Consider the following 22,266-nt stretch of genomic DNA (forward strand, 5'->3'; position numbering starts at 1 on the left):
CCTGCGCACATTTGTGCTGGTGGTATCGCAGAAGCCAATCATTTGCGTTTAGAGCCGAAAAGAGAATTGATCCGTTCACCTCTCGAGTCATCTATTGGGTTTGGGTCATTCGTTCCTCACGGGCCATTCAAATATATCAAAGAAATGAACAACGTATTTACCGATGCCAAAAGCCACTTATTTAGAATATTCAATAGCAGAATTTTAGAAAAAGGTTTCTGCTTACCTTTCTTCAGAGAGGTGCCTCTGGTTTTGGCATCAGAAATAAACGTTCATCTATTTGACAGTCTCCAGTCAATCACGTCGGGGTCACCAATTGTAGGACTCAAATGGTCCATTGCATGTTCAAAAATTGACAGAGACCTGAGTTGAAAATTAAGTTTTATTTTGAATGCAAGAAGTTAGAGAGTACAAGTTCTGCGCAGGAGAGGTGCAATATCAATTCAGCCCCCTCTATTATGCCCTCCTTCAGGCTATTTATACTGTTTTCGCACACTATCTAACCCCAACCCTATTGACTTAAATGGTGTTGTCTTGACAGTTTGACCATGCAGCAACCAGATATTCCTCTTCCTGGTATCTGTTATGAGCAGCAGGAAGTTGGGTTCCTCTTTCTTGTACACACATTATCACAGTTAACCCTTAAAAAGAAGAACCCTTTATGTCTGCATTTATTAGTAAATGTTTAGCAAAATCTTAACAATAAAAAAAATGCTATCCTTCAAGCCGGAAAGATATTTGATCCATTCACCTCTCGAGTCCTCGGGTTTGAGTCATTCTATAACGTGATAACCAAACGACTCAAGAACCAGAAGACCCGAAAGGTGAACTAATCATCATGGCTCCTATCGGCTCAGACTGTGTACATTGGTTAAGATTATATGTGACTGTCAGTGTAGCGTGAATGAACCACTGACATTTGAAGACATGAAGAGGTGAGCTGAGCGAAGACACAAAAATACCTTCATAGACAAAAGAGCAGGGAAACATTGAATTATTATGTTCTCCTTCTTATAGTAGTCTATTTATGACTTATTTGTCGTGTACTCAACCTTTTGGGCTTGTTGTAGATGTGTTTGGAAGCAATTCGGAACATTTTAATAATATTTTGGCAAATTGAACCAAATGAACAAAATGACTCGAAAAAAATCGTTCATCTCGATGAACAAGAAAAAAAAATGATCCGAACTTCCCATCACTAGTGCGTTCATGATATCAGGAGGCGTGGCTTTGGAAGGCAGGGGAGGGACTGTGTTTTAAAGATATTATGCTAACCGGTTAGCATTCTAGCAGATCAACTACTGCATCTTTAAAGCTGAGATTTTTTTTCCCATAATGATGCCTCTTGTACATCGTCTTATTCTCTTTTGGGAGAAGCCGTTGACATTTCCGTTAAAAAACAAAATAGCTGGTTGAATAAAATTAATCTTTTATCAGATATCAGGGTTATCAATAATTTCTGCCTTGATTGTGTATATATTTATGGGAAAGAAATGTGCAGGAATGAAGAAATAAGCATGAATGAAAACATTGGAACAGTGTTTCCCAACCCGGTTCCTGAAGACACACCAACAGTACACATTTTCAACCTCTTCCTATTCAAACACACCTCAGTCAACCCATCAGAACATTAGAAGAGAATCCAAAACCTGAATGGGTCAGTTAAGGGAGGGATTTTGATATTCTCATTTAGAAATTCTGTTGACTATAAGTAACTTTGCAACTTCTTCTTCAGTTCTTCAAGGAGGCGAATGAGACGTACGGCAGACTGCAGAAAGACCACGAAAACATCCGTAAGAAGTTCGGCTGCGACAAAACCACACCTCTGGAGAACCTCAGCGACATGCTGAAAAACCTGGAGGTGAAGCTCATTTCCTCATCTGACTGAATGTGGAACAACTGTAGAGTTCAGCTAACTAATATGACGTTCATGCCATTTCATATGAGATGTTTTAGTTATTTTTGCATCCTGGTTGTATGGTTTCTTGTTGTATGTGCGTTTTTAGCCCTGACAAATTGCACAATTAATGTTAAACGAACTGAAAAGTCTAGATGGGATACATCTGTGCATACTCTCATCAATATAGCAGCATTTCTGTGACATTGTACAACAATAATTCATATTTTTACATTACTGATATGTTTAATATTAGGGTAAGCATTAATAAAATGCTATTTAATGTCTAGTTTAATTAATAATATGAATAATTCTCTTTAATTACTGTAATTAATTTAACAAATTTTCCTAAATTATTTATTAATGGTCCTGAAATCCTGCTTAGGCTTTTTTTGTGAGCTAGTATGAGCTGTGTATGTTGATAATAATTCATATTTTTACATTACTGATAGGTTTAATGTTGGGGTAAGCATTAATAAAATGCTATTAATGTCTAATTTAATTAATAATATGAATAATTCTCTTTAATTACTGTAATTAATATAACAGATTTTTCTAAATTATTTATTAAAGGTCTTGAAATCCTGCTTAGGCTTTTTTTGTGAGCTAGTTTGAGCTGTGTATGTTGATAATAATTAATTTTTTACATTACTGATAGGTTTAACGTTGGCGTAAGCATTAATAAAATGCTATTAATGTCTAATTTAATTAATAATATGAATAATTCACTGTAATTACTGTAATTATAATTCCAAATTATTTCCCATATTATTTATTAAATGTCCTGAAATCCTGCTTAGGCTTTGTTTTGTGAGCTGTATGTTTGTTGATGTGTGTTTTTTGTAGTGTTTATGTCATCCTGTTTCTATGTTCTGTTTATTTCTGTTTATTGGATAGCACTCAGGCCAACGTGAGATGTTTTAAAGCTGATAAACAAATCATAAACATAAACATAATTGAGTTTGTTTGTGTGTGTAGAAAGAGAAGGAGAGGGTCATTGAGAATAAGCGTCAGGTTCAGACGCTGGTCAGCAAGTCCAAGAACATCGTGTGTCTGAAACCTCGCAATCCAGAGGAGAAGAGCAGCAGTCCGGTCATAGTGCAAGCTCTGTGTGACTTCAAACAGGATCAGGTCAGTCATGCTCACATACTCACATTATTTAATTTTATTTTATTTTATTCATTTTTTTTTTATTAATTTTATGAATTTTTTCCTTTTTTATTAATTAATTTAATTTAAATTTAAAATTTAAATTTGTTTTATTTCATTAATTAAATAATTAATTAATTCATTCATTTTTTTAAGTAATTAATTTATTTATTTTTACTTTTAAATTTTAATTTGTTTTATTTAATTAATTAATTTATTTATTTGTTAATTTTTTTATTAATTAATTAATTTATTTATTCATTTATTTTTTTATTAATTAATTTATTTACTTTTTAAATTTAAATTTGTTTTATTTCATTAATTAATTAATTAATTCATTCATTCATTTTTTTAATTAATTAATTAATTTATTTTTACTTTTAAATTTTAATTTGTTTTATTTAATTAATTAATTTATTTATTTGTTAATTTTTTTATTAATTAATTAATTTATTTATTCATTTATTTTTTTATTATTTATTTATTTACTTTTTAAATTTAAATTTGTTTTATTTCATTAATTAATTCATTCATTCATTCATTCATTCATTTTTTTAATTAATTAATTAATTTATTTTTACTTTTAAATTTTAATTTGTTTTATTTAATTAATTAATTAATTTATTTGTTAATTTTTTTATTAATTAATTAATTTATTTATTCATTTATTTTTTTATTAATTTATTTATTTACTTTTTAAATTTAAATTTGTTTTATTTCATTCATTAATTAATTAATTCATTCTTTCATTTTTTTAATTAATTAATTTATTTATTTTTACTTTTAAATTTAAATTTGTTTTATTTCATTAATTAATTAATTTATTTGTTCATTTTTTTATTAATTAATTAATTTATTTATTTATTCATTTATTTTTTATTAATTAATTTATTTACTTTTTAAATTTAAATTAGTTTTATTTAATTAATTAATTAATTCATTCATTTTTTTAATTAATTAATTAATTTATTTTAAATTTTAAATTTAAATTTGTTTTATTTCATTAATTAATTAATTTATTCATTCATTTTTTTATTAATTAATTAATTTATTTATTTTTACCATTTCTTTAATTTATTTCTTTTTTATATTTTAATTAACCTAGTTAAACCCTAAAATGTCAATTTAAGCTGACAACAAGTGTCTTGAAAAATATCAGGTCAAATATGTACTCTCTTTATGGCAAAGATAAAAGAAATCAGTTATTAAAAATGAGTTGTTAAAAATATTATGTTCATAAATGTGTTGAAAAAATACTGGATAAAAGGATCTGCTAAGTGAATACATGTTTTATATGTAACTATAGGTAGTGTGAGTGCTTCTTATGTTGCATGAAACACTGAAGCACAGTTTGTGTTTTACAGAAAGGCATTATGAAGGGGAATGAAGGTATCCTGAAAGACAACTCTCAGCGCAGTAAGTGGCACGTGACTGGACCGGGAGGACTGGACATGCTCATCCCGTCTGTGTGTCTGATCATCCCACCACCAAACCCTCTGAGCATCAGCCTGGCAAACAAGTACAACATACACTCATAAACACACACACATACACACAGTAAACTTATTTACACAGAAGTACACTGTAAAAATGTAATGACAAAATTGATTGATTGATTGATTGATTGATTGATTGATTGATTGATTGATTGATTGATTGATTGATTGATTGATTGATTGATTGATTGATTGATTGATTGATTGATTGATTGATTGGCAGGAACGAGCAGTATTATGAAGCCATCATGTCCATCTGGAGTCAGCTGTACATCAACATCAAGAGTCTGATATCCTGGCAGTACTGTCTGAGAGACATCCAGCACATCAACTCCCTCACTCTCTCTATGGTAGGAGCTCATGCACAGATTACAGTACAGTTACAGTAAAAGTGACCCATCATGCTTTGTACAGATATTACTTACCATGCAGTGAGTAATGAAGTTGTTTGAAAATGTAAAAGGTCTGCAAAACCTCAAAAATCAACATGACAGAACATGTTGCAAGCAAACGCCACTGTCGTCAGTAATTTTTATATTACTTTCTGGAGTAAGAATAATAATTCTAGAATAATAAGTAATGTATGAAGGTTTGGTTGGTGTTGTTAACATCTCAAGATGATGTTGTTTTCTCTGAAAGCAAATTATGAATGTGAGAAGAACTGAATTTTAGATATGGTTACAGGCAATTGGTCTCTGATACTCATTGTAAGCGCTAAGCAGTAGACCAATCACAACAGAATTGAGGCATCTATCCAATCACAGGGTGTTCTGATCAGGCCATCTGATCAATCAGTGCAGAGTATGACTGTCTAACCAGAGTAGAGTAGAGCAAATCCGACCAATCAGAGCATAGTACAGCCAGTTGACAAATCAGAGTAAAGCCATCTGACAGAACAGAGCAGAGTAGATACACATGACCAATCAAAGTAGAGTCGTTTGACCTATCAGAGCAGAATAGAGTCACTTGGCTAATCAAAGTAGGGCCATCTGACCAATCAGAGCAGAGTAGAACCCTCTGACCAATCAGAGCAGAGTGGAGACACCTGACTAATCAGAGCAAAGTACAGCTGACCAATCAGAGCAGACAATGGCTGACTAATCAGACCAGAGTAGAGCCATTTAACCAGTCGAAGCAGAGAAGATCCATCTGACGAGTCAGAGCAGAGTACCGCTGACCAATCAGAGCAGAGTAGAACCACCTGACCAATCAGAGCAGAGGCAGCTGACCAATCAGAGCAGACAATGGCTGACTAATCAGACCAGAGTAGAGCCATTTAACCAGTCAAAGCAGAGAAGATCCATCTGACGAGTCAGAGCAGAGCACCGCTGACCAATCAGAGCAGAGTAGAAACACCTGACCAATCAGAGCAGAGTAGAGACACCCAACCAATCAGGGCAAAGTATAGCTGACAAATCAGAGCAGAATGAGCAGGCTATGGCTGACCAATCAGATCAGACTAGAACCATCTAACTTGTCAGAGCAGAGTAGATTCCAGCTAACCAATCAAAGCAGAATACGGCTGAACATTTAAACACGACTATTATTATTATTATTATTATTATTATTATTATTATTATTATTATTATTATTATTATTATTATTATGGCTTTGGCAAAACTAATTTCAGACTATCAAAGACCCTTTCTCTATGAGCGAATAATAAACATACGGTTGTACCTGCCCCTAGGCATCTCTGTCTTAATGTCATAATGTTCTGTAAATGGCTTTGACTGAAGCTTTATATCTGGCTGCTGTAGGTATTTATGATCTTCTCTCTCCCTCCGTCTCTTTTAGCTGACACAAATGCGTCCTGAGGAGTATCGCCAAACCATTAAGAACCTGGAGATCCACTACCAGGAGTTTCTGCGCAACAGTATTGGCTCTGAGATGTTTGGTGATGAAGACAAGAGAAAGATGGAGCTTCAGTACTCCGGAGCTCAGTCCCACTACGACCGGCTGGTGATCCAACTGCCCAACTACAGTAAGAGCAAAGACACCATTCACACACAAATACACACATTTCCTCAGTAATAAGCTTAAATGTAGTGTTCAGAGTTATTGGTGTTATAGGTGTTATTGGAGTGTTATTTGTCTTGGTATTGGTGTTACTGGTGTTACAGGACAGTTGTTGGTCTTGGTATTGGTGTTATTGGTGTTACTGGACAGTTGTTGGTATTGGTATTAGTGTTATTGGAGTGTTATTGGTCTTGGTATTGGTGTTATTGGTCTTGGTGTTACTGGAGTGTTATTGGTCTTGGTGTTATTTGTCTTGGTATTGGTGTTATTGGTGTCACTGGACATTTGTTGGTCTTGGTCTTGGTGTTACTGGAGTGTTATTGGTCTTGGTATTGGTGTTATTGGTCTTGGTGTTACTGGAGTGTTATTGGTCTTGGTATTGGTGTTAATGGAGTGTTATTGGTCTGGGTTTTACTGGAGCGTTATTGGTCTTGGTATTGGTGCTATTGGTCTTGGTATTGGTGTCATTGGAGTGTTATTGGTCTTGGTATTGGTGTTATTGGAGTGTTATTGGTCTTGGTGTTACTGGAGTGTTATTGGTCTTGGCATTGGTGTTATTGGTCTTGGTGTTACTGGAGTGTTATTGGTCTTGGTATTGGTGTTAATGGAGTGTTATTGGTCTGGGTTTTACTGGAGCGTTATTGGTCTTGGTATTGGTGCTATTGGTCTTGGTATTGGTGTCATTGGAGTGTTATTGGTCTTGGTATTGGTGTCGTTGGAGTGTTATTGGTCTTGGTATTGGTGTCGTTGGAGTGTTATTGGTCTTGGTGTTACTGGAGTGTTATTGGTCTAGGTATTGGTGTTATTGGAGTGTTATTGGTCTTGGTGTTACTGGAGTGTTATTGGTCTTGGTATTGGTGTTATTGGTATTGGAGTTACTGGAGTGTTATTGGTCTTGGTATTGGAGTTACTGGAGTGTTATTGGTCTTGGTATTGGAGTTACTGGAGTGTTATTGGTCTTGGCATTGGTGTTACTGGAGTGGTATTGGTCTTGGTATTGGAGTTACTGGAGTGTTATTGGTCTTGGTATTGGAGTTACTGGAGTGTTATTGATCTTGGTATTGGTGTTACTGGAGTATTATTGGTCTTGTATTGTTTTTATTAGAGTGTCATTTTTCTTGTAGGGGAGAATGGAGTGATCAGAGAAGTTGTGATGGTGGAGACAGATTCTAAGCTGAAATCTGAGGTGTCGAGTGGGAAGACTGCGACTGCGGTGTCGAGTGGGAAGACTGCGACTTCGGTGTCGGTTTCGGGTCTCAATGTGAGTCTGCTGTCGGACCTCAGCGCTCTGAGACGCAGACTAGAGACCGCAGAAGCCGGACTCACCAAACATCTGCACGTTCCGCTGAAGGAGAACAGCGTTCAGGAGTGTTCACAGAGAATCGTGCTGCTACAGGTACAGACAAACACTACTCACAGTTAAAGTCAAGATTATTCGCCCTACTGTGAATTTATTTTCCCAGATGATTTTTAAAAGATTCAGGAATTTTTCACAGTATTTCCTATAATATTTTTTCTTCTGGAGAGAGTCTTATTTGTTTTATAACCACTGTTATACAATGACTTGCCTAATTACCCTAACTTTACCCTAATTAACCTAGTTAACCCTTTAAATGTCACTTTAAGCTGAATAATAGTGTCTTGAGAAATATCTAGTCAAATATTATGTGCTGTCTTTATGGCAAAGATTTATATGAAGTACAGTTTTTGATGCTATCTCCAAATCCCTTATTCAATATCCCTAATATCCCTATCACCCTGCATTGTATTTCAGGGTGTTCATCGTGATCTGGACTCCATCCGGGACGAGTATCTGCATCTGAGGGAGAAGATTATGAGAGAGCTGGAGGGCAGCAATAACCCAGAGCAAAGCCGATACCTGCGCGCAGAACTGGACCTGATCAATCAGAAACTGGGCAGCCTGCAGGGCTTCTCCAGCGCATACATCCAGAGGCAAGAACATTGAATGCATTGAAATGCATTGGCTCCGTTTTACTCAAATAGATTGCCGTTTATGGCCTAGAGATTGTAGAGTAGGTTTGCTCTTGACATGGAAATGGACCCTGATAATGGCAGATTTGAAGGGGTTTGTATTGGATGCTGGTTGGTTGTTTATATGTACTCAAAAAATTATTTTCCTGATGTTCAAACTACTTTAGTATTCTTGAGATTTGTTTGGGACTACTTAATTGTTTTATGTTCAATCCAGTTAACTTAAGTTTACTTAATCGATTTTTGTTGGGACAACCTGAATGAATTATGTGGAACCCTTCATATATATATCTAAAAGAAATCGATATATAAAATAAATAAATAAATAAATATATATATATAAATAAATATATATATATTCCTCTCAAGATGGTTCTATTTGTATTTCATTCTCAATAATGTCATATTGCACAGCAATTACAGTATTATAGCACACCCCAAGTATCTAAACTCTAAAATTATAATTAACTGTCTTGCTGTTCCAATGAGACACACTGTCAGTCCATGATCAGAATCCAAAATCTGTGAATTTAACCAAAAGAGGAGAGGTTAACCTATGAATGTCTGTCTTATATGTTGTAATAGAGGAATATAACATGATGTTTGATGGGTGTTTGTCTGATTTTAGACTTGGTGCTCTACAAGCTTTGCTCCAGCACTTCCTGCAGGCAGAGGACATCATTAAAGTTCACGAGGCTCGTCTGACTGAAAAAGAAACCTCTTCTCTTGACCTGAATGAAGTGGAAAAGTACTGCATGACTCTCAAGGTGACATATCTGAACCACGTGTTTTTTTTTAAAGTATGTAATCTTGGCCTCTAGAGGGCACATATTCATAACAATTCATATATATTTATATATATACATATATATATACACACAAACTACTGGTCAAAAGTTTGGGTTCGGTGGGATTTTTAAATGTTTTAAATTAAGCTTCTCCTGCTCACCAAGGCTGCATTTATTTGATCAGAAATACTGAACAAATTGTAAAATTGTGAAATGTTATTACACTATAAAATAACTGTTCAAAAGTAGTTTAGTTTCATTTCACTTAATAATTTAATAATTTATTCCAGCGATTTTAAAGAGGAATTTTCAGCTTCAATACTCCAGTCTTCAGAGTCACATGATCCTTCAGAATTCATTCATTCGTTTTCTTTTTGGCTAAGTACCTTTATTAATCTGGGGTCGCCACAGCGGAATGAACCGCCAACTTATCCAGCATATGTTTTACACAGTGGATGCCCTTCCAGCCGCAACCTATCTCTGGGAAACAATCATACACACTTATTCACACTCATACACTATGGACAATTTAGCCTACCCTTATCACCTGTACCGCATGTCTTTGGACTGTGGGGGAAACCGGAGCACCCGGAGGAAACCCAGGCGACCGCAGGGAGAACATGCAAACTCCACACAGAAATGCCAACTGACCCAGCCGAGGCTCGACCCAGCGACCTACTGGCTGTGAGGCGACAGCACTACCTACTGCACCACTGCGTCGCCTGCGTATTATTATTATTATTATTATTATTATTATTATTATTATTATTAATGGTAATAGTAATAAAAGCAAAAATGACTGGAGTAATTGGGAGATTTGACTGCAATGTTAAGTTTAGCTTAATGCTGGCTGACTAACGTTTGACTGATTTACTTGTCTTTATATTGTTGTTTGTTAAATGTTACTGATCAATAAAATCATTTCATATAAACTGCAGTAATATTTACTAAACAATATTTTATAGTACAAATTTAGTAGTAATTTAGTGCGACTTGAGCAAAGAAATTGACATTAAAAGGTGGCGATAGAGACCGCATTACAAGCTGTAGGATCTGAGCGTAAATTTAAAATGAAACTTGAACCAATCATTATAGAACAGGTGAGTGACTTTTATAAATCGATCTCTCTTTTTGTTTGTTGTATGTTGTAGTGTTGTTTTTATACCACAGTCTGCTAGTGTTTCTGGTAGCGCTTCTGCAAGTGTTTGCTTTGCTTTGGCTTTTTCTGGGTTAATTATTGTGATCTCCCGATTGCAACAGAGAAATACTGAGAAATTTCTGTAGACTGATGGCATTTCATGCTGTTCAGCCTTATAATCTTAAAATATGAGCAAAATCACCTGTTTTGTCATAACTTTAGACATTACGCTAGAGAATCATTCAAATACTAGTCAGCTGCAGATGTGAATGAATGGCAGAAGAAAGTAGTTCCTCGTACAAAAGGGTTTTTAGACCCTCTGTGTTTGAGTTCTTTTTTATACACATGATTATGCCGTTGAACTGTTGTACAAACGCAATATCACATGAGTAGCAGTGCGATATGGCTGTATATCATCACTGGTGGGACACTAACGCACCCCTCCTGCCAGTGCCGATATGCTACGAGTGTGATATTGCTCATATATATATATATATATATATATATATATATATATATATATATATATATATATATATATATATATATATTCATCATAATTCATGAGTGTGGAAGGAATCATGGGACTTGAGGTCTTCATTATCATACGCCAATCCTGGAGAAATCATGTTGATGGATGAGCTAAAGCAGTCTATACTTATTATCATGGTAGTATGAAACAGAGTAAGACTGAAAGCTGAGAAGTGAAATGAGAGAAACACTGAAGCAATTGACTGATGAGAGACGTGTGCGACTTGGCACAAAATCAGCGGAGCTTTTATTATGCCACAGTTCACTTGAACACTCTTCCAAACACTTCAGATAATTCTAGTATTCTGGCAAGTCAAATGTTATGTGCTGTCTTCATGGCAAAAATAAAAGAAATGAGTTATTGAAACTATTCTGTTTAGAAATGTGTTGAAAAAAGCTTCTTTTAAATAGAAATTGGAGAAAATATACAGCTAATAATTTCGGAGGGCTAATAATTCGTCTGTACAGTCTTTGTAATTGAATCTGATCTCTTGTTTTCTGTAGACTATGAAAGCAGAGCTGGAGCAGAAGAAGGGTGTTTTGAAGGGGATGGAGACGGAGCTGTCCAAAGCTGTGCACTGGAACAGTCAGATTGACCAGTCTTTCCATCAGTGTGATGTTGACCTGTCCAGATACACTGAGCTGGTCGGACAGATGACTGACCGCTGGCGCAGAATTGTGACTCAGATTGATAGCAGGTACAAAGCACATATTGCACTGCTCCTCAATCTGGTGTCCTGAATTCACTTTTGGCCAGGGTGTGAATTATACATTGACTGTCATGGGGGTTTGTGTAATACATGCTCTGTGAACCAAATTTACTCTATATATTTAATTCAGTTGCATCCAATTAATTTGTAGTGTTTTGAGGGATATTGAGTGTATTCTGACCTACAGTAACATCTGATTGGCTATTTCAGCAGATGTATGATTCTCAAAGCCAGCAATTTTTGATTATAAAAACATTGAAAAGTTTAGCAGCAGTAAATCGATGATCATGAAAAATTGCACTTATTATTTTACTGTTTATCTTCACGTGTGAACAGGAGTCTATTAAAATACAGATTATTCATCTAATTTGACTTTTACTTTCAGGCTAAATGTGGATACACACACCTGTTTTACAAGACAAGTGTCTTTTGAACACTTTACTTGTCTATCGGTGCTGTAGATCTGCTGGTTTTAGCTTGCTGAATGAATATTTCTCACTTAGACTGATTGCCGCGACTATGCGTTCACATTGGTATGAGCTGTTTCAGGGGTGGACAAATGTATATTTATATATATATATATATTATTTTAATTATCATTTAAGATACAGATCAAACTATTTACCCATACATCTTATTCTGACACCCTTTAGAAGCGGATTGAGCTTTAATTATGGGGTTAAACAAAAAAGCTGTAGAAAGTATCTCTAGCATTATTATATTTTGATTAATTTCTCTCTGTTTTCAGGACGTGGGACCTGGAGAAACAAGAGAAACAGCTGAATCACTACAAGCAGACCAGCTCCAACATAAACAGATGGATTCAGGACACACGTCAGCGCCAGGATACCCTCCAGATTACCAAATTCAACAGTGTGGACAATTTAATGGACCACCTCAACCAGCAAAAAGTCAGTCAAATATAGCCATGTTGAACGAAGAATATGAAAAATACAATAAAAATAAGCCTTTGAGCAAATATCCAGTATATACGCAGCTGTTTTAGATATTGTTTTGTCTAGGGCTTTGCAAGAAATAATGGCACAACTGTAAAATCCCATGTTGTGCATTTTTAGACTAAATTGTTGTATACAATTCAGATAACACCAATACATTTTGATATGCATATATAGAGAGATTAAGATATGTTGAAGTGTAAAACAATGTATATATCGTTCAATGTACAGGCGCTGTATTCTGAGATAAAGGGAAAGAAAGAAAAGGTGGATGCTGTGGTCAAAGACTCAGATACATGTGCTGCCTCCATAAAGGTGACACTCCTTTTCATTCATTCACTCATTCATTCATTCATTCATTCATTCATTCATTCATTCATTCATTCATTCATTCATCAACCTAACTTGCCTAGTTAACCTAGTTAATCCTTTACGATGCAATTCATGCTGAATCATACCTGTCAACATTGGGATGTGAAAATAAGGGATATGCCCACCATAATAAGGGATTTCCCCCAACCCGACCCCCCTTAAAATAATCCCTAAATTACTAAATATGCTCATTTGGAGGTATTTTTTATTGTAAATAAACAGTTAAATGGTCAGTAATATGTTTTCTTATTATTATTTACAAAAGAAAAATTAAATAGGATACATTAGCAGAAAATACATTAGCAAACAGTTCAGCTAATGAAAATGAATAGCTATTAAAATGAAATAGAATCAAGCTATCAAATTTCATTAGCCGTTTCTTCACTGTATAACTTACACATTCTGATTGAAGAGCAGTGAATGAATCTCTTATTTATTTAGATTTTTTTCGTTTGATTACATTAAATAACTTTAAAATGCACACATCTAACATTATAATGAAAGCTTTCGATTGTTTTCCTAACTTTTTATGCACATTTAGGACGAAATTAGTTATGTTTGAAAAAAAAACCCCACCAAGATCGACATCTTTAGATATTATCATTATTCATTCTGTGTATATGTCCGTTTAAACACGCACCCAAAACACAGAGTTTCGCTCTGCTTCAGATCGTGTGTACAAAATCCGTTTGGGAAACAGCGTCTATTTATCAATATGGAGCAGGTCAGCTGACAGTCATGTAACACTATGATTATTTTGAGGATTGCATATGAAGGGGAGTCGGCGCCTGTAATGAACAGGAAAAGGAATCCTGCCGTTTTTATATTTATTTCAAAGTGTTTTCATAACAAAGCGAAAGCACAGAACAGACTCACATTTAAGAGCAAGGGGCGCCCCCTGGTAGCTTATGGGGAGGATCGCCTCTTTAATGTTTACTTGCTACCCTTCAGAGACAGACTGAAAATACGGGAGATTTACGGGAAAATACTTTTACATAGGATGATAGCAGGATAGAACTGTAAAATACGGGAGAATCCCGGGAAAAACGGGAGGGTTGACAGGTATGTTCTGAATGCTAGTATCTTGCGAAATAACTAGTACAATATTATGTACTGTCATCATGGAAAAGACAAAGGAAATGAGTTCTTGGAATGTTTAAAAATAATTTCTCTCCATTAAACAGCACGCTTTTTCCAATTTAAATTTCACAGGAAGGTTAATAATTTTGCCTTCAACTGCACATACGAACATTGCGAGAGGCTTAGTTCTCTAATTTCTATTTTCCCAGGATTATGAGCTCCAGTTGGCGTCTTATAGTGCAGGTCTGGAGACTCTGCTGAACATTCCCATCAAAAGGACTATGCTGCAGTCTCCAGCCACTGTCCTCAGGGAGGAGGTAATCACACCACAACACAATACACATGATTTATTTGAGTATATGAGCTCTCAAAACAGCTTTTCTACCTACGCTGACTTTATCTACAATAACTGTTTCACTACAGGCAACAGATTTGCAGTCTCGCTACATAGAGCTCTTGACACGATCAAGTGACTACTACAAATTCCTTGGGGAAATGCTGAAAAACATGGAGGAGTTAAAGGTAAAAGTGCTGTTTCAGATGAAATGTGTTGTGAATACGTCTTTGCAAAGCGTTTCCTAAACAGGCATGTGGTTTGTTGGATAATAATCTGTCTGTGGATCTATCATATATCTACGATCAGCTGATAGTTGCGGCTTTCAAATGCTCGAGTGTCTATGTATCTGTGTTTGCATTTTGTGATCAGTGGTGAGGAGTTGTGACGCAATGGACCTTCAGGACAATCACAGTCATATCTGTCAAGCATGTGAACGCAATAGCCAATCAGTGGTGTTCAAGAATGTGTGCAGCAGCAAATCAAATATTAGTAGAAAATGGACATTTTTAAAATATCGATATTGATTGGTAACAAAGTCAATACTTTTGACAACCCCTAGAACCTTCAGGGCAAGTAATTTTACTCTGCGACCATCTTTGAAATGCCTCTCGGGTAGTATGCTCAGGCATTCTGTTTGAATGGGGAAACATGAAATTCTCCAAAATTGCTTGCCAAGCTTACGATTTAATTTCATATTAGGAATCACCAATGAAATTACTAAGCAATGAAATAACTATCTCTTTAGTTTCATTTCTGAACCTCAGGATCACACATTATCTGCGGAAACTCACGTCTTGTCCAAGCCCCTTTCTCCGAGTATCATCAGTCTATAACGATCAATGATTGGCTTCTGTACTAGAAGGCGGGGCTTCATTCGTCATACTGACTGTTACACTTTTCCTCATTCAAAACTATACAAGTGGCACATCTTGTGTATTCTGTAGTCTTTATTATTGTTATAGTTGGTTTATTGGTACTAACTACTACTATTTCGCTTTTTATTCAGATGCGGAACACTAAAATTGAGCTTTTGGAGGAGGAACTGAGACGCCTCAAGGACAACCTCAAAGATCAAAACCAGAAGAACAAATCACTGGAGGACAGTTTGACTCGCTTTCGCCTGGAGCTGACCCAGTCCAAAGAGCAGCTCATATCTATGGAGGAGGTGAAAAGAACCCAGGCCAGGCAATGCAACACTGCTCAGGAAAGCCTGGATAGTACCCAAAACCAGCTGAAGAGTTTACAAGATGAGATGTCCCGCCTTACATTCCTACTCGAGGAGGAAAAGCGCAAGCGGAGGCTGGCAGAGGAGCGCTATACTAACCAGCAGGAGGAGTATGAGCTGGCCATGCGCAAGAGACAGAAAGAACTGGAGGAGATCACTTTGTCCAAAAGTCAATTTGAAAGAGCCATCAAAGAGAAAGAGCGGGAGATTGAACGGCTGAAATTACAGCTGCAGGACGAGGCCTCCCGACGCTCGGCAGCAGAACTGGAGACCTCAAAGGTAAGAACCCAGTTGAACCAGGACATAAATAGCCTAAAGCAAACATATGAGTCTGAGATCCACGTCACCAAGACCACTGTGCTCAAGTCGGCACAGCAGAAGGATGAGGAATCGGCATCTCTGAGACTTCAGGTGGACAGGTTAACCTCTGAGAAGAGAGATCTGGAAGAGGAACTAAGGAAACTTCAGCTTTCTTTCTCCCAGACGGAAGCAGCACGACGGAAAGCAGAAGAAGACGCACATCAGAAGAGGTCTATGGCTGCAGATGAAAGCAGATCCAAGAAGGAACTGGAGTCACAGATTCAGATCATAATTCGTCAAAGGGAAGAGATTGAAACGAGACACAAGATGGACCTGGCTGATGCTAACAGAGTTGCTCAAGAGAAGACCCGTGAGGTTACATTGCTGACACAAAATTTGCAAGACGAGTCCAGGCGGAGGAAAGCAATGGAGGTTGAGAATCAAAGCCTCAGACAGTCTCAGGCTGAAATACTCGCCAAGCAGACTTCAACCACAGAGGTCATCAACAAATTAAAGGTCTCTGAGCAAGAGGTGCTCATTATAAAGAGGGAAATGGATGTACAAAAAAGTGATAAGATGAAGTTGGAGCAGAACTCCACCAGATTGCAGAGTCGCATAAATGAACTGCAGTCCAAGGTGAATGAGTTGCAGGTTGAACTGGAGAAAGAGAGAAGGAATAATCAGGATGAGCTCACGAGGAGAAAACGAATGGAAACAGAGTTGGATAGGGTGAATCAGACGTGCCGTGAATACACCACTACCATCAGCACTCTGCGGGTCCAACAAGAGAAAGAAAGTTCTTCTGGACGGAGGTACGAGCAGGAGCTTCGCAGTTCAAAAGATGAGTTGGAGAGAAGCCTGAAAGAATATAAAATCACAGTAGAGAATCTGACCAAAGTCAATGCAGAACTGAAGGCTTTGCAACAGCAGCTTCTACGAGAGCAGGGCCTGGTCCGAGAGGCTAATCAGCGAAACGACTCCCTCTACAAGACTATTGAGGAGAAGAGTCGATTACTAAATGAGAGCACTAGCGAGGTTGAGAAGTTGCAGACCCTCACCCAGAATCTTACCAAAGAGCGCCTGCGGCTTGAGGAGGAACTAAGGAATGTGCGGCTGGAGCGGGATGATGCTAAAAGAAGCCTGGGCACCATTGAGAGTGAAAGTGCGTCACGGTTATCTGCCATTCAGTTTCAGTTACAAACCAGCAATAACAGAGCACTGGAACTGCAGGAACTAATCAATGAACTGACAAAAGAGAGGGAAAGTTTAAGGGTGGAAATCGCCCAAATCCAAAAGCAGTTCTCAGAGGTATTTTATTCTGAGTGACACAAGCAATTTTCTTCTGTATCAGCTGAATCAAAAATACATCACCATTTTCAGTTAACTTTGCTGGATATTGCTTTGCTGCCTAATGTTTGTGACTTTTGAAAGCAAATTTTCTGCATAACACTGCACGGTTGCTGTCTTTCTGCTAATTTTTTCTCCTTGTTTTCCTTTGTTTTATTCTAACCATGTCTTAATCAAACAATAATTATTGTAATGCATTATTCAATCCTCTAATATTACTAAAAAGCATTCTTTTAACAACACCATTTCTCATTTATTTTTCAGACATCCATGATGATCCAGCGATCTGATTCAAATTACAAAGACATTGTGCAAGAGAGAGATAGTCTCTTAATCAAACTGAAGCTGCTGCAACAGGACAAAGATAAGCAGAAGCAATATGAAGAGGAGCTCAGGCGCATCAAACTTACGTTGGAATCAGAGACGAAACAGAAGCAACGTCTCCAGGATGAAATCGATAAAATCACAAAGGATTTCAAGTATTGGAAAAGCCAGTACGAGTTAAAAGAGGGGCAGATCAGACAGAGTGAGATGGATAGGGATAGAGTAGAGAGAGACAGAGCCTCCTTGCAAAGTGAGATTCAAAGATTGACCGCTGAGCTGAGAAGTGTTGAGGAACGCTACAGAGGTCGTCTTCAGAGCTCAGACAAGGAAATCTCGGAGCTAATGCGTAGGAAGGAGTCTTTGGAAATTGAGCTGAGGAGATTGCAACAGCGTCCAGTTGCAACATGCAAGCAAACCCAGACGGAGGAGATTTCTAAGCCTGTCGTTGAGCAGAAATTGACCGTGCAAGGTCTCCGTGGTGAGGTCTCGCTTACAGAGCTTGTCGAGTCCGACTTGCTTGATCAAACTGATTTGGACAAAGTAAACCGAGGACAACTAACCAGCAAAGATATCGAGTACAAACTCAAATCATATCTTGGTGGCTCTGATTGTATTGCCGGTATCTATGATGAGGCCAAGGATAGAGTCATGCCTTTTTACCAGGCCATGAAAGATGGTCTACTCCGACGGGGAACCACACTGGAGCTCCTGGAGGCCCAGGCTGCCTCTGGTTTCATAATTGACCCAGTTAAGAATGTCTGTATGACAGTTGAAGAAGCATGGAAGAGAGGTCTTGTGGGAAAGGAGTTCAAAGACAAACTCCTGTCTGCTGAGAAGGCTGTGACGGGATACAAAGATCCCGCAACAGGAAAGATCATCTCACTCTTCCAAGCTATTGAGAAAGAGATCATTGAGAAAGGCCATGGAATCAGACTGCTGGAAGCTCAGATAGCCAGCGGTGGGATTATTGATCCTAAAGGTAGCCATCGAATTGATGTGGAAGTGGCTTACAGGAAGGGTTACTTTGACCGTGAGATGAATGAGATTTTGTCCTATGAGGGGGATGACACCAAAGGTTTCTTTGATCCCAACACCCATGAAAACCTCACATATCTAGAGTTGAAAAAGAGGTGCATCAAAGATCCCAAGACTGGGCTCATGCTTTTGCCTTTAAATGACAAGCAGAAACCAAAGCAGACAACAACCCAGAAAAACACACTACGCAAAAGAAGAGTAGTGATCGTAGACCCTGACACTGGTAAAGAGATGACTGTACGAGAAGCGTACCATCGAGAGTTAATCGACTATGACACCTTTCTGGAACTCTCCGAACAAGAGTGCGAATGGGAGGAGATCACGATTGAAACATCTGATGGAAACAAGCGTTTACTTATTGTCGATCGCAAAACTGGAATCCAGTATGACATTCAGGAGTCCCTACAGAGGGGGATTATCAATAAGCAAACTTTGGAAAAGTACCGTGCAGGGACTATGACGCTCACTGAGTTTGCAGCTCTGATCACTAGTAAAAGCAACAGTTCTGAGCTTGCCATCTTCTCCAGCAGTCCTGAGGATGTAGCCACCTGCAGTAGTCCCACACAGCCATCATCCCCAACCGTCCGCAAACGATTTGCAAGCGTTTCCATAACACTTTCCCCTCCATCTGATATTTTTGACGACCAGAGCCCTGTGGGAGCAATATTTGATACGGAGACCCTTGAGAAGATAACCATCCCTGAGGCTCAGCGACGTGGAATAGTGGACAACATCACCGCTCAGCGACTCCTTGAAGCGCAGGTTTGCTCTGGAGGAATTATCAATCCCGCTACCGGCCAGAGACTATCTCTGAAAGACGCCGTACAGCAAAGCCTTATCGATGAAGACATGAGCGTCAAGCTAAAACCAGCGCAGAAGGCTTATGACGGTTTTGAGGATGTGAAGACCAAGAGGAAACTTTCCGCTGCCGAAGCCATGAAGGAAAAATGGTTGCCTTACGAAGCCGGCCAGAGGTTTCTAGAGTTCCAGTATCTCACAGGTGGACTCATAGAGCCAGGAACTGGACGCCGAGTAAGCATTGAGGAGTCCATCCGGAAAGGGTGGCTTGATGGCAAAGGGGCACAAAAGCTGCAAGATACCAGGAACTACATTAAGAACCTTACCTGTCCCAAAACCAAGCTTAAAATCTCATACAAAGAGGCGATGGATAACTGCATGGTGGAGGAGAACAATGGCATGAAGATGCTCCAGGCGACCTCTATGTCTACCAAAGGCATAAGCAGCCCCTATAATGTGTCCTCAGGACCAAGCTCTCGTTCTGGATCCAGAGCCGGGTCCCGAACAGGCTCAAGAAGTGGATCGCGCAGAGGCAGTGTCGACTACAGCTCTTCATCTGTTTCTTACACCTTCTTCTCTTCTGCTTCTTAACGCCGTTATAATTCCTATGCTTAATATGTACAATTTTATATCTTACAATGATTTTCTATTGAATTCCAGTATGGGTTTGGGATACAGAATGTAGACTGACTTGTTTGACTTGATTTTACGGTTATTAACACTGATATATTTCCTTGGGTGTTTTTTAGATTATAATTGCAACAGATTTAAGTGCTTTTGATTATTTTCACAGGGGGAATTTTAGATTTATCATGACATTTAACAGTGTTTTTGTCATTCCTTATTTGGTTCGTTTGCTATAAGAAGTTGTACTGAAATATTTTACCTTGCCTGTTTTATTTACATTTTACATATATTCATTTAGAAGACACTTCTATCCTAATTGACTTCCAAATACGAAAGATAAGCAGCGTTTTCATATTGTTTAGAAAGTTCGAATCATCTGCTGACTTAGCATCAACATGTATTTACATATTTCAAAGTAGAAATCTGATATATTTTGAGATGTGCCTCTAATGAATGAATATTTGATCAGATTGTGTTTATATGGAGAAATTTAAACAATAAATTCTATCAAACTATTATTCTTTCTGTTCATTTTTTTCTCTTGAAATCTTTATCCCAGATTTACCTTGCAATTTAAGTTTCACAAGAAACATTTATATGCAATATGATTTATGTAACACGTCACAAAAAAAGCTGTAAGGCAAATATGCCGCCCAATGTGTATTTTGGGTGATGGTTTGGTCTGATTTTATAGTGTCTAGACAAAAGCGGAACTTTGGGCTTGTTCCAAGAGTCACAGGAGCACATGCATGTGACAGGAAATAGTGTAAGGCTGTGCCACTTCTGAAAAAGGCCAAATCTCAGTGCACTTAAAGCAGGGGCAAACTTTTTCTTATAAAAGGCCAAAAGGTTAGTTGCCATGGATAATTTCCTAATTTATTTAATAATATTTAAAAATAACTGGAAATCATTGCTTTATATTAACTAATACAACACTTTCAAGACAATCTCACGGCAGTTCGTAACTTTTTGCTTTACTGGCTAGTTCGTATGAATTCGTCCGATCTAATTCGTACAATTTAGTACGATTTGCTCATCCCCCAATGACGGTTGGGTTTAGGGGTGGGGTTAGGTGCCACGCCTCCTTTTTAAAATCGTACAATTTCGTACGACTGAACTCTATGAATTAGCCACTAAACTGACAAAACGTAAAATACTTCCGTTTTCTCGTGAGATCAGGCTGGCATTTTACATTTTATAATGAATAACAACAATCTCATTTACAACAAAATGGAGTTAAGTTCTAGTTTTTGCCTTGATTTGCTTACTGTGTTCTGCATAGTCCTCTATCCATCGAGTGACATTCTTTACATTTTAAAAAATCTGATTCATTTACAGCATTACATTGAAACATGCTTTTTTGTAGCTCATCAATAAAACAAACAAACAAAAAAGGTTACATCAAATTATAAATGACGATCTCTTTTAAAGGCATTTGGCCCAATCCTCTACATCATTCTCATTCTTTTCTCAGATGGGACGGTGGGTCAAATTAAAGGTTACAATGGGCCAACCTTGGCCCGTGGGCCCTACTTTGACCATCTCTGACTTAAAGCTAACTAAATCCACACTACCTTTAATATTAATTAGGAGTGGTTTTTGCAGCAAAGCGAATACCATCATTTATCATGTAGCCTACAAGAAAGCAGATGCTCTGAAATCAGTTAAAGGGGACCTATTATACCCTTTTTAAAAATAAGTCTGATTTCCTAAGAGCAGGGGTGTCAAAGTCAATTCCTGGAGGGCCGGAGCCCTGCAGAGTTTAGCTCCAGCCCTGCTTCAACACACACCTATCTGTAGGTATCAAACAAGCCTAAAGCACTCAATTGGTTTGATCAGGTGTGTTTAATTAGGGTTGGAACTAAACTGAGCAGAGTTGCGGCCCTCCAGGAACTGGCTTTGACACATGTGCCCTAGAGTATGTACATTCTCAGCTCAAAATACCACACGAATAATGTTTTAAACTCTCTGAAACTGCCCGTTTTAGGCTTTGATCATAATAGTGCCATTTTGGCCAGTTTTAAATTCAAATGAGATTGTGCTCTTTTCAAAAAAGGGCGGAGCTACAAATGCCTGCGTGTCAGCATAGTGGCAGATTCAAAAGCAAGACTAACATCCTATGCTAATGAGTGGGCGGGGTTTTCC

General features: G+C 37.6%; 1 protein-coding gene across 2 annotated transcripts in view; it reads left to right on the forward strand.

Moving 5' to 3' along the window:
• The window catches only part of dspa (desmoplakin a), a 48,080-nt gene extending 27,441 nt beyond the window's left edge, over positions 1 to 20,639 (forward strand). Inside the window, exons 10-24 of one of the 2 annotated variants that reach the window (XM_056470709.1) lie at positions 1,736 to 1,861; positions 2,876 to 3,028; positions 4,411 to 4,565; positions 4,766 to 4,892; positions 6,340 to 6,526; positions 7,686 to 7,957; positions 8,336 to 8,514; positions 9,182 to 9,320; positions 11,515 to 11,708; positions 12,469 to 12,631; positions 12,908 to 12,991; positions 14,338 to 14,445; positions 14,552 to 14,650; positions 15,472 to 17,298; positions 17,602 to 20,639. In XM_056470709.1, the coding sequence (XP_056326684.1) occupies positions 1,736 to 1,861; positions 2,876 to 3,028; positions 4,411 to 4,565; positions 4,766 to 4,892; positions 6,340 to 6,526; positions 7,686 to 7,957; positions 8,336 to 8,514; positions 9,182 to 9,320; positions 11,515 to 11,708; positions 12,469 to 12,631; positions 12,908 to 12,991; positions 14,338 to 14,445; positions 14,552 to 14,650; positions 15,472 to 17,298; positions 17,602 to 20,085 (6,297 nt within the window). In that variant the 3' untranslated portion in view covers positions 20,086 to 20,639. The remainder of the gene's footprint in view (positions 1 to 1,735; positions 1,862 to 2,875; positions 3,029 to 4,410; positions 4,566 to 4,765; positions 4,893 to 6,339; positions 6,527 to 7,685; positions 7,958 to 8,335; positions 8,515 to 9,181; positions 9,321 to 11,514; positions 11,709 to 12,468; positions 12,632 to 12,907; positions 12,992 to 14,337; positions 14,446 to 14,551; positions 14,651 to 15,471; positions 17,299 to 17,601) is intronic. The other variant, XM_056470719.1, reaches the window with a different exon arrangement.
• Positions 20,640 to 22,266: the final 1,627 nt, after the last annotated feature.

The sequence above is a fragment of the Danio aesculapii genome, chromosome 2, assembly GCF_903798145.1.
Source record: "Danio aesculapii chromosome 2, fDanAes4.1, whole genome shotgun sequence".
Taxonomy (NCBI): domain Eukaryota; kingdom Metazoa; phylum Chordata; class Actinopteri; order Cypriniformes; family Danionidae; genus Danio; species Danio aesculapii.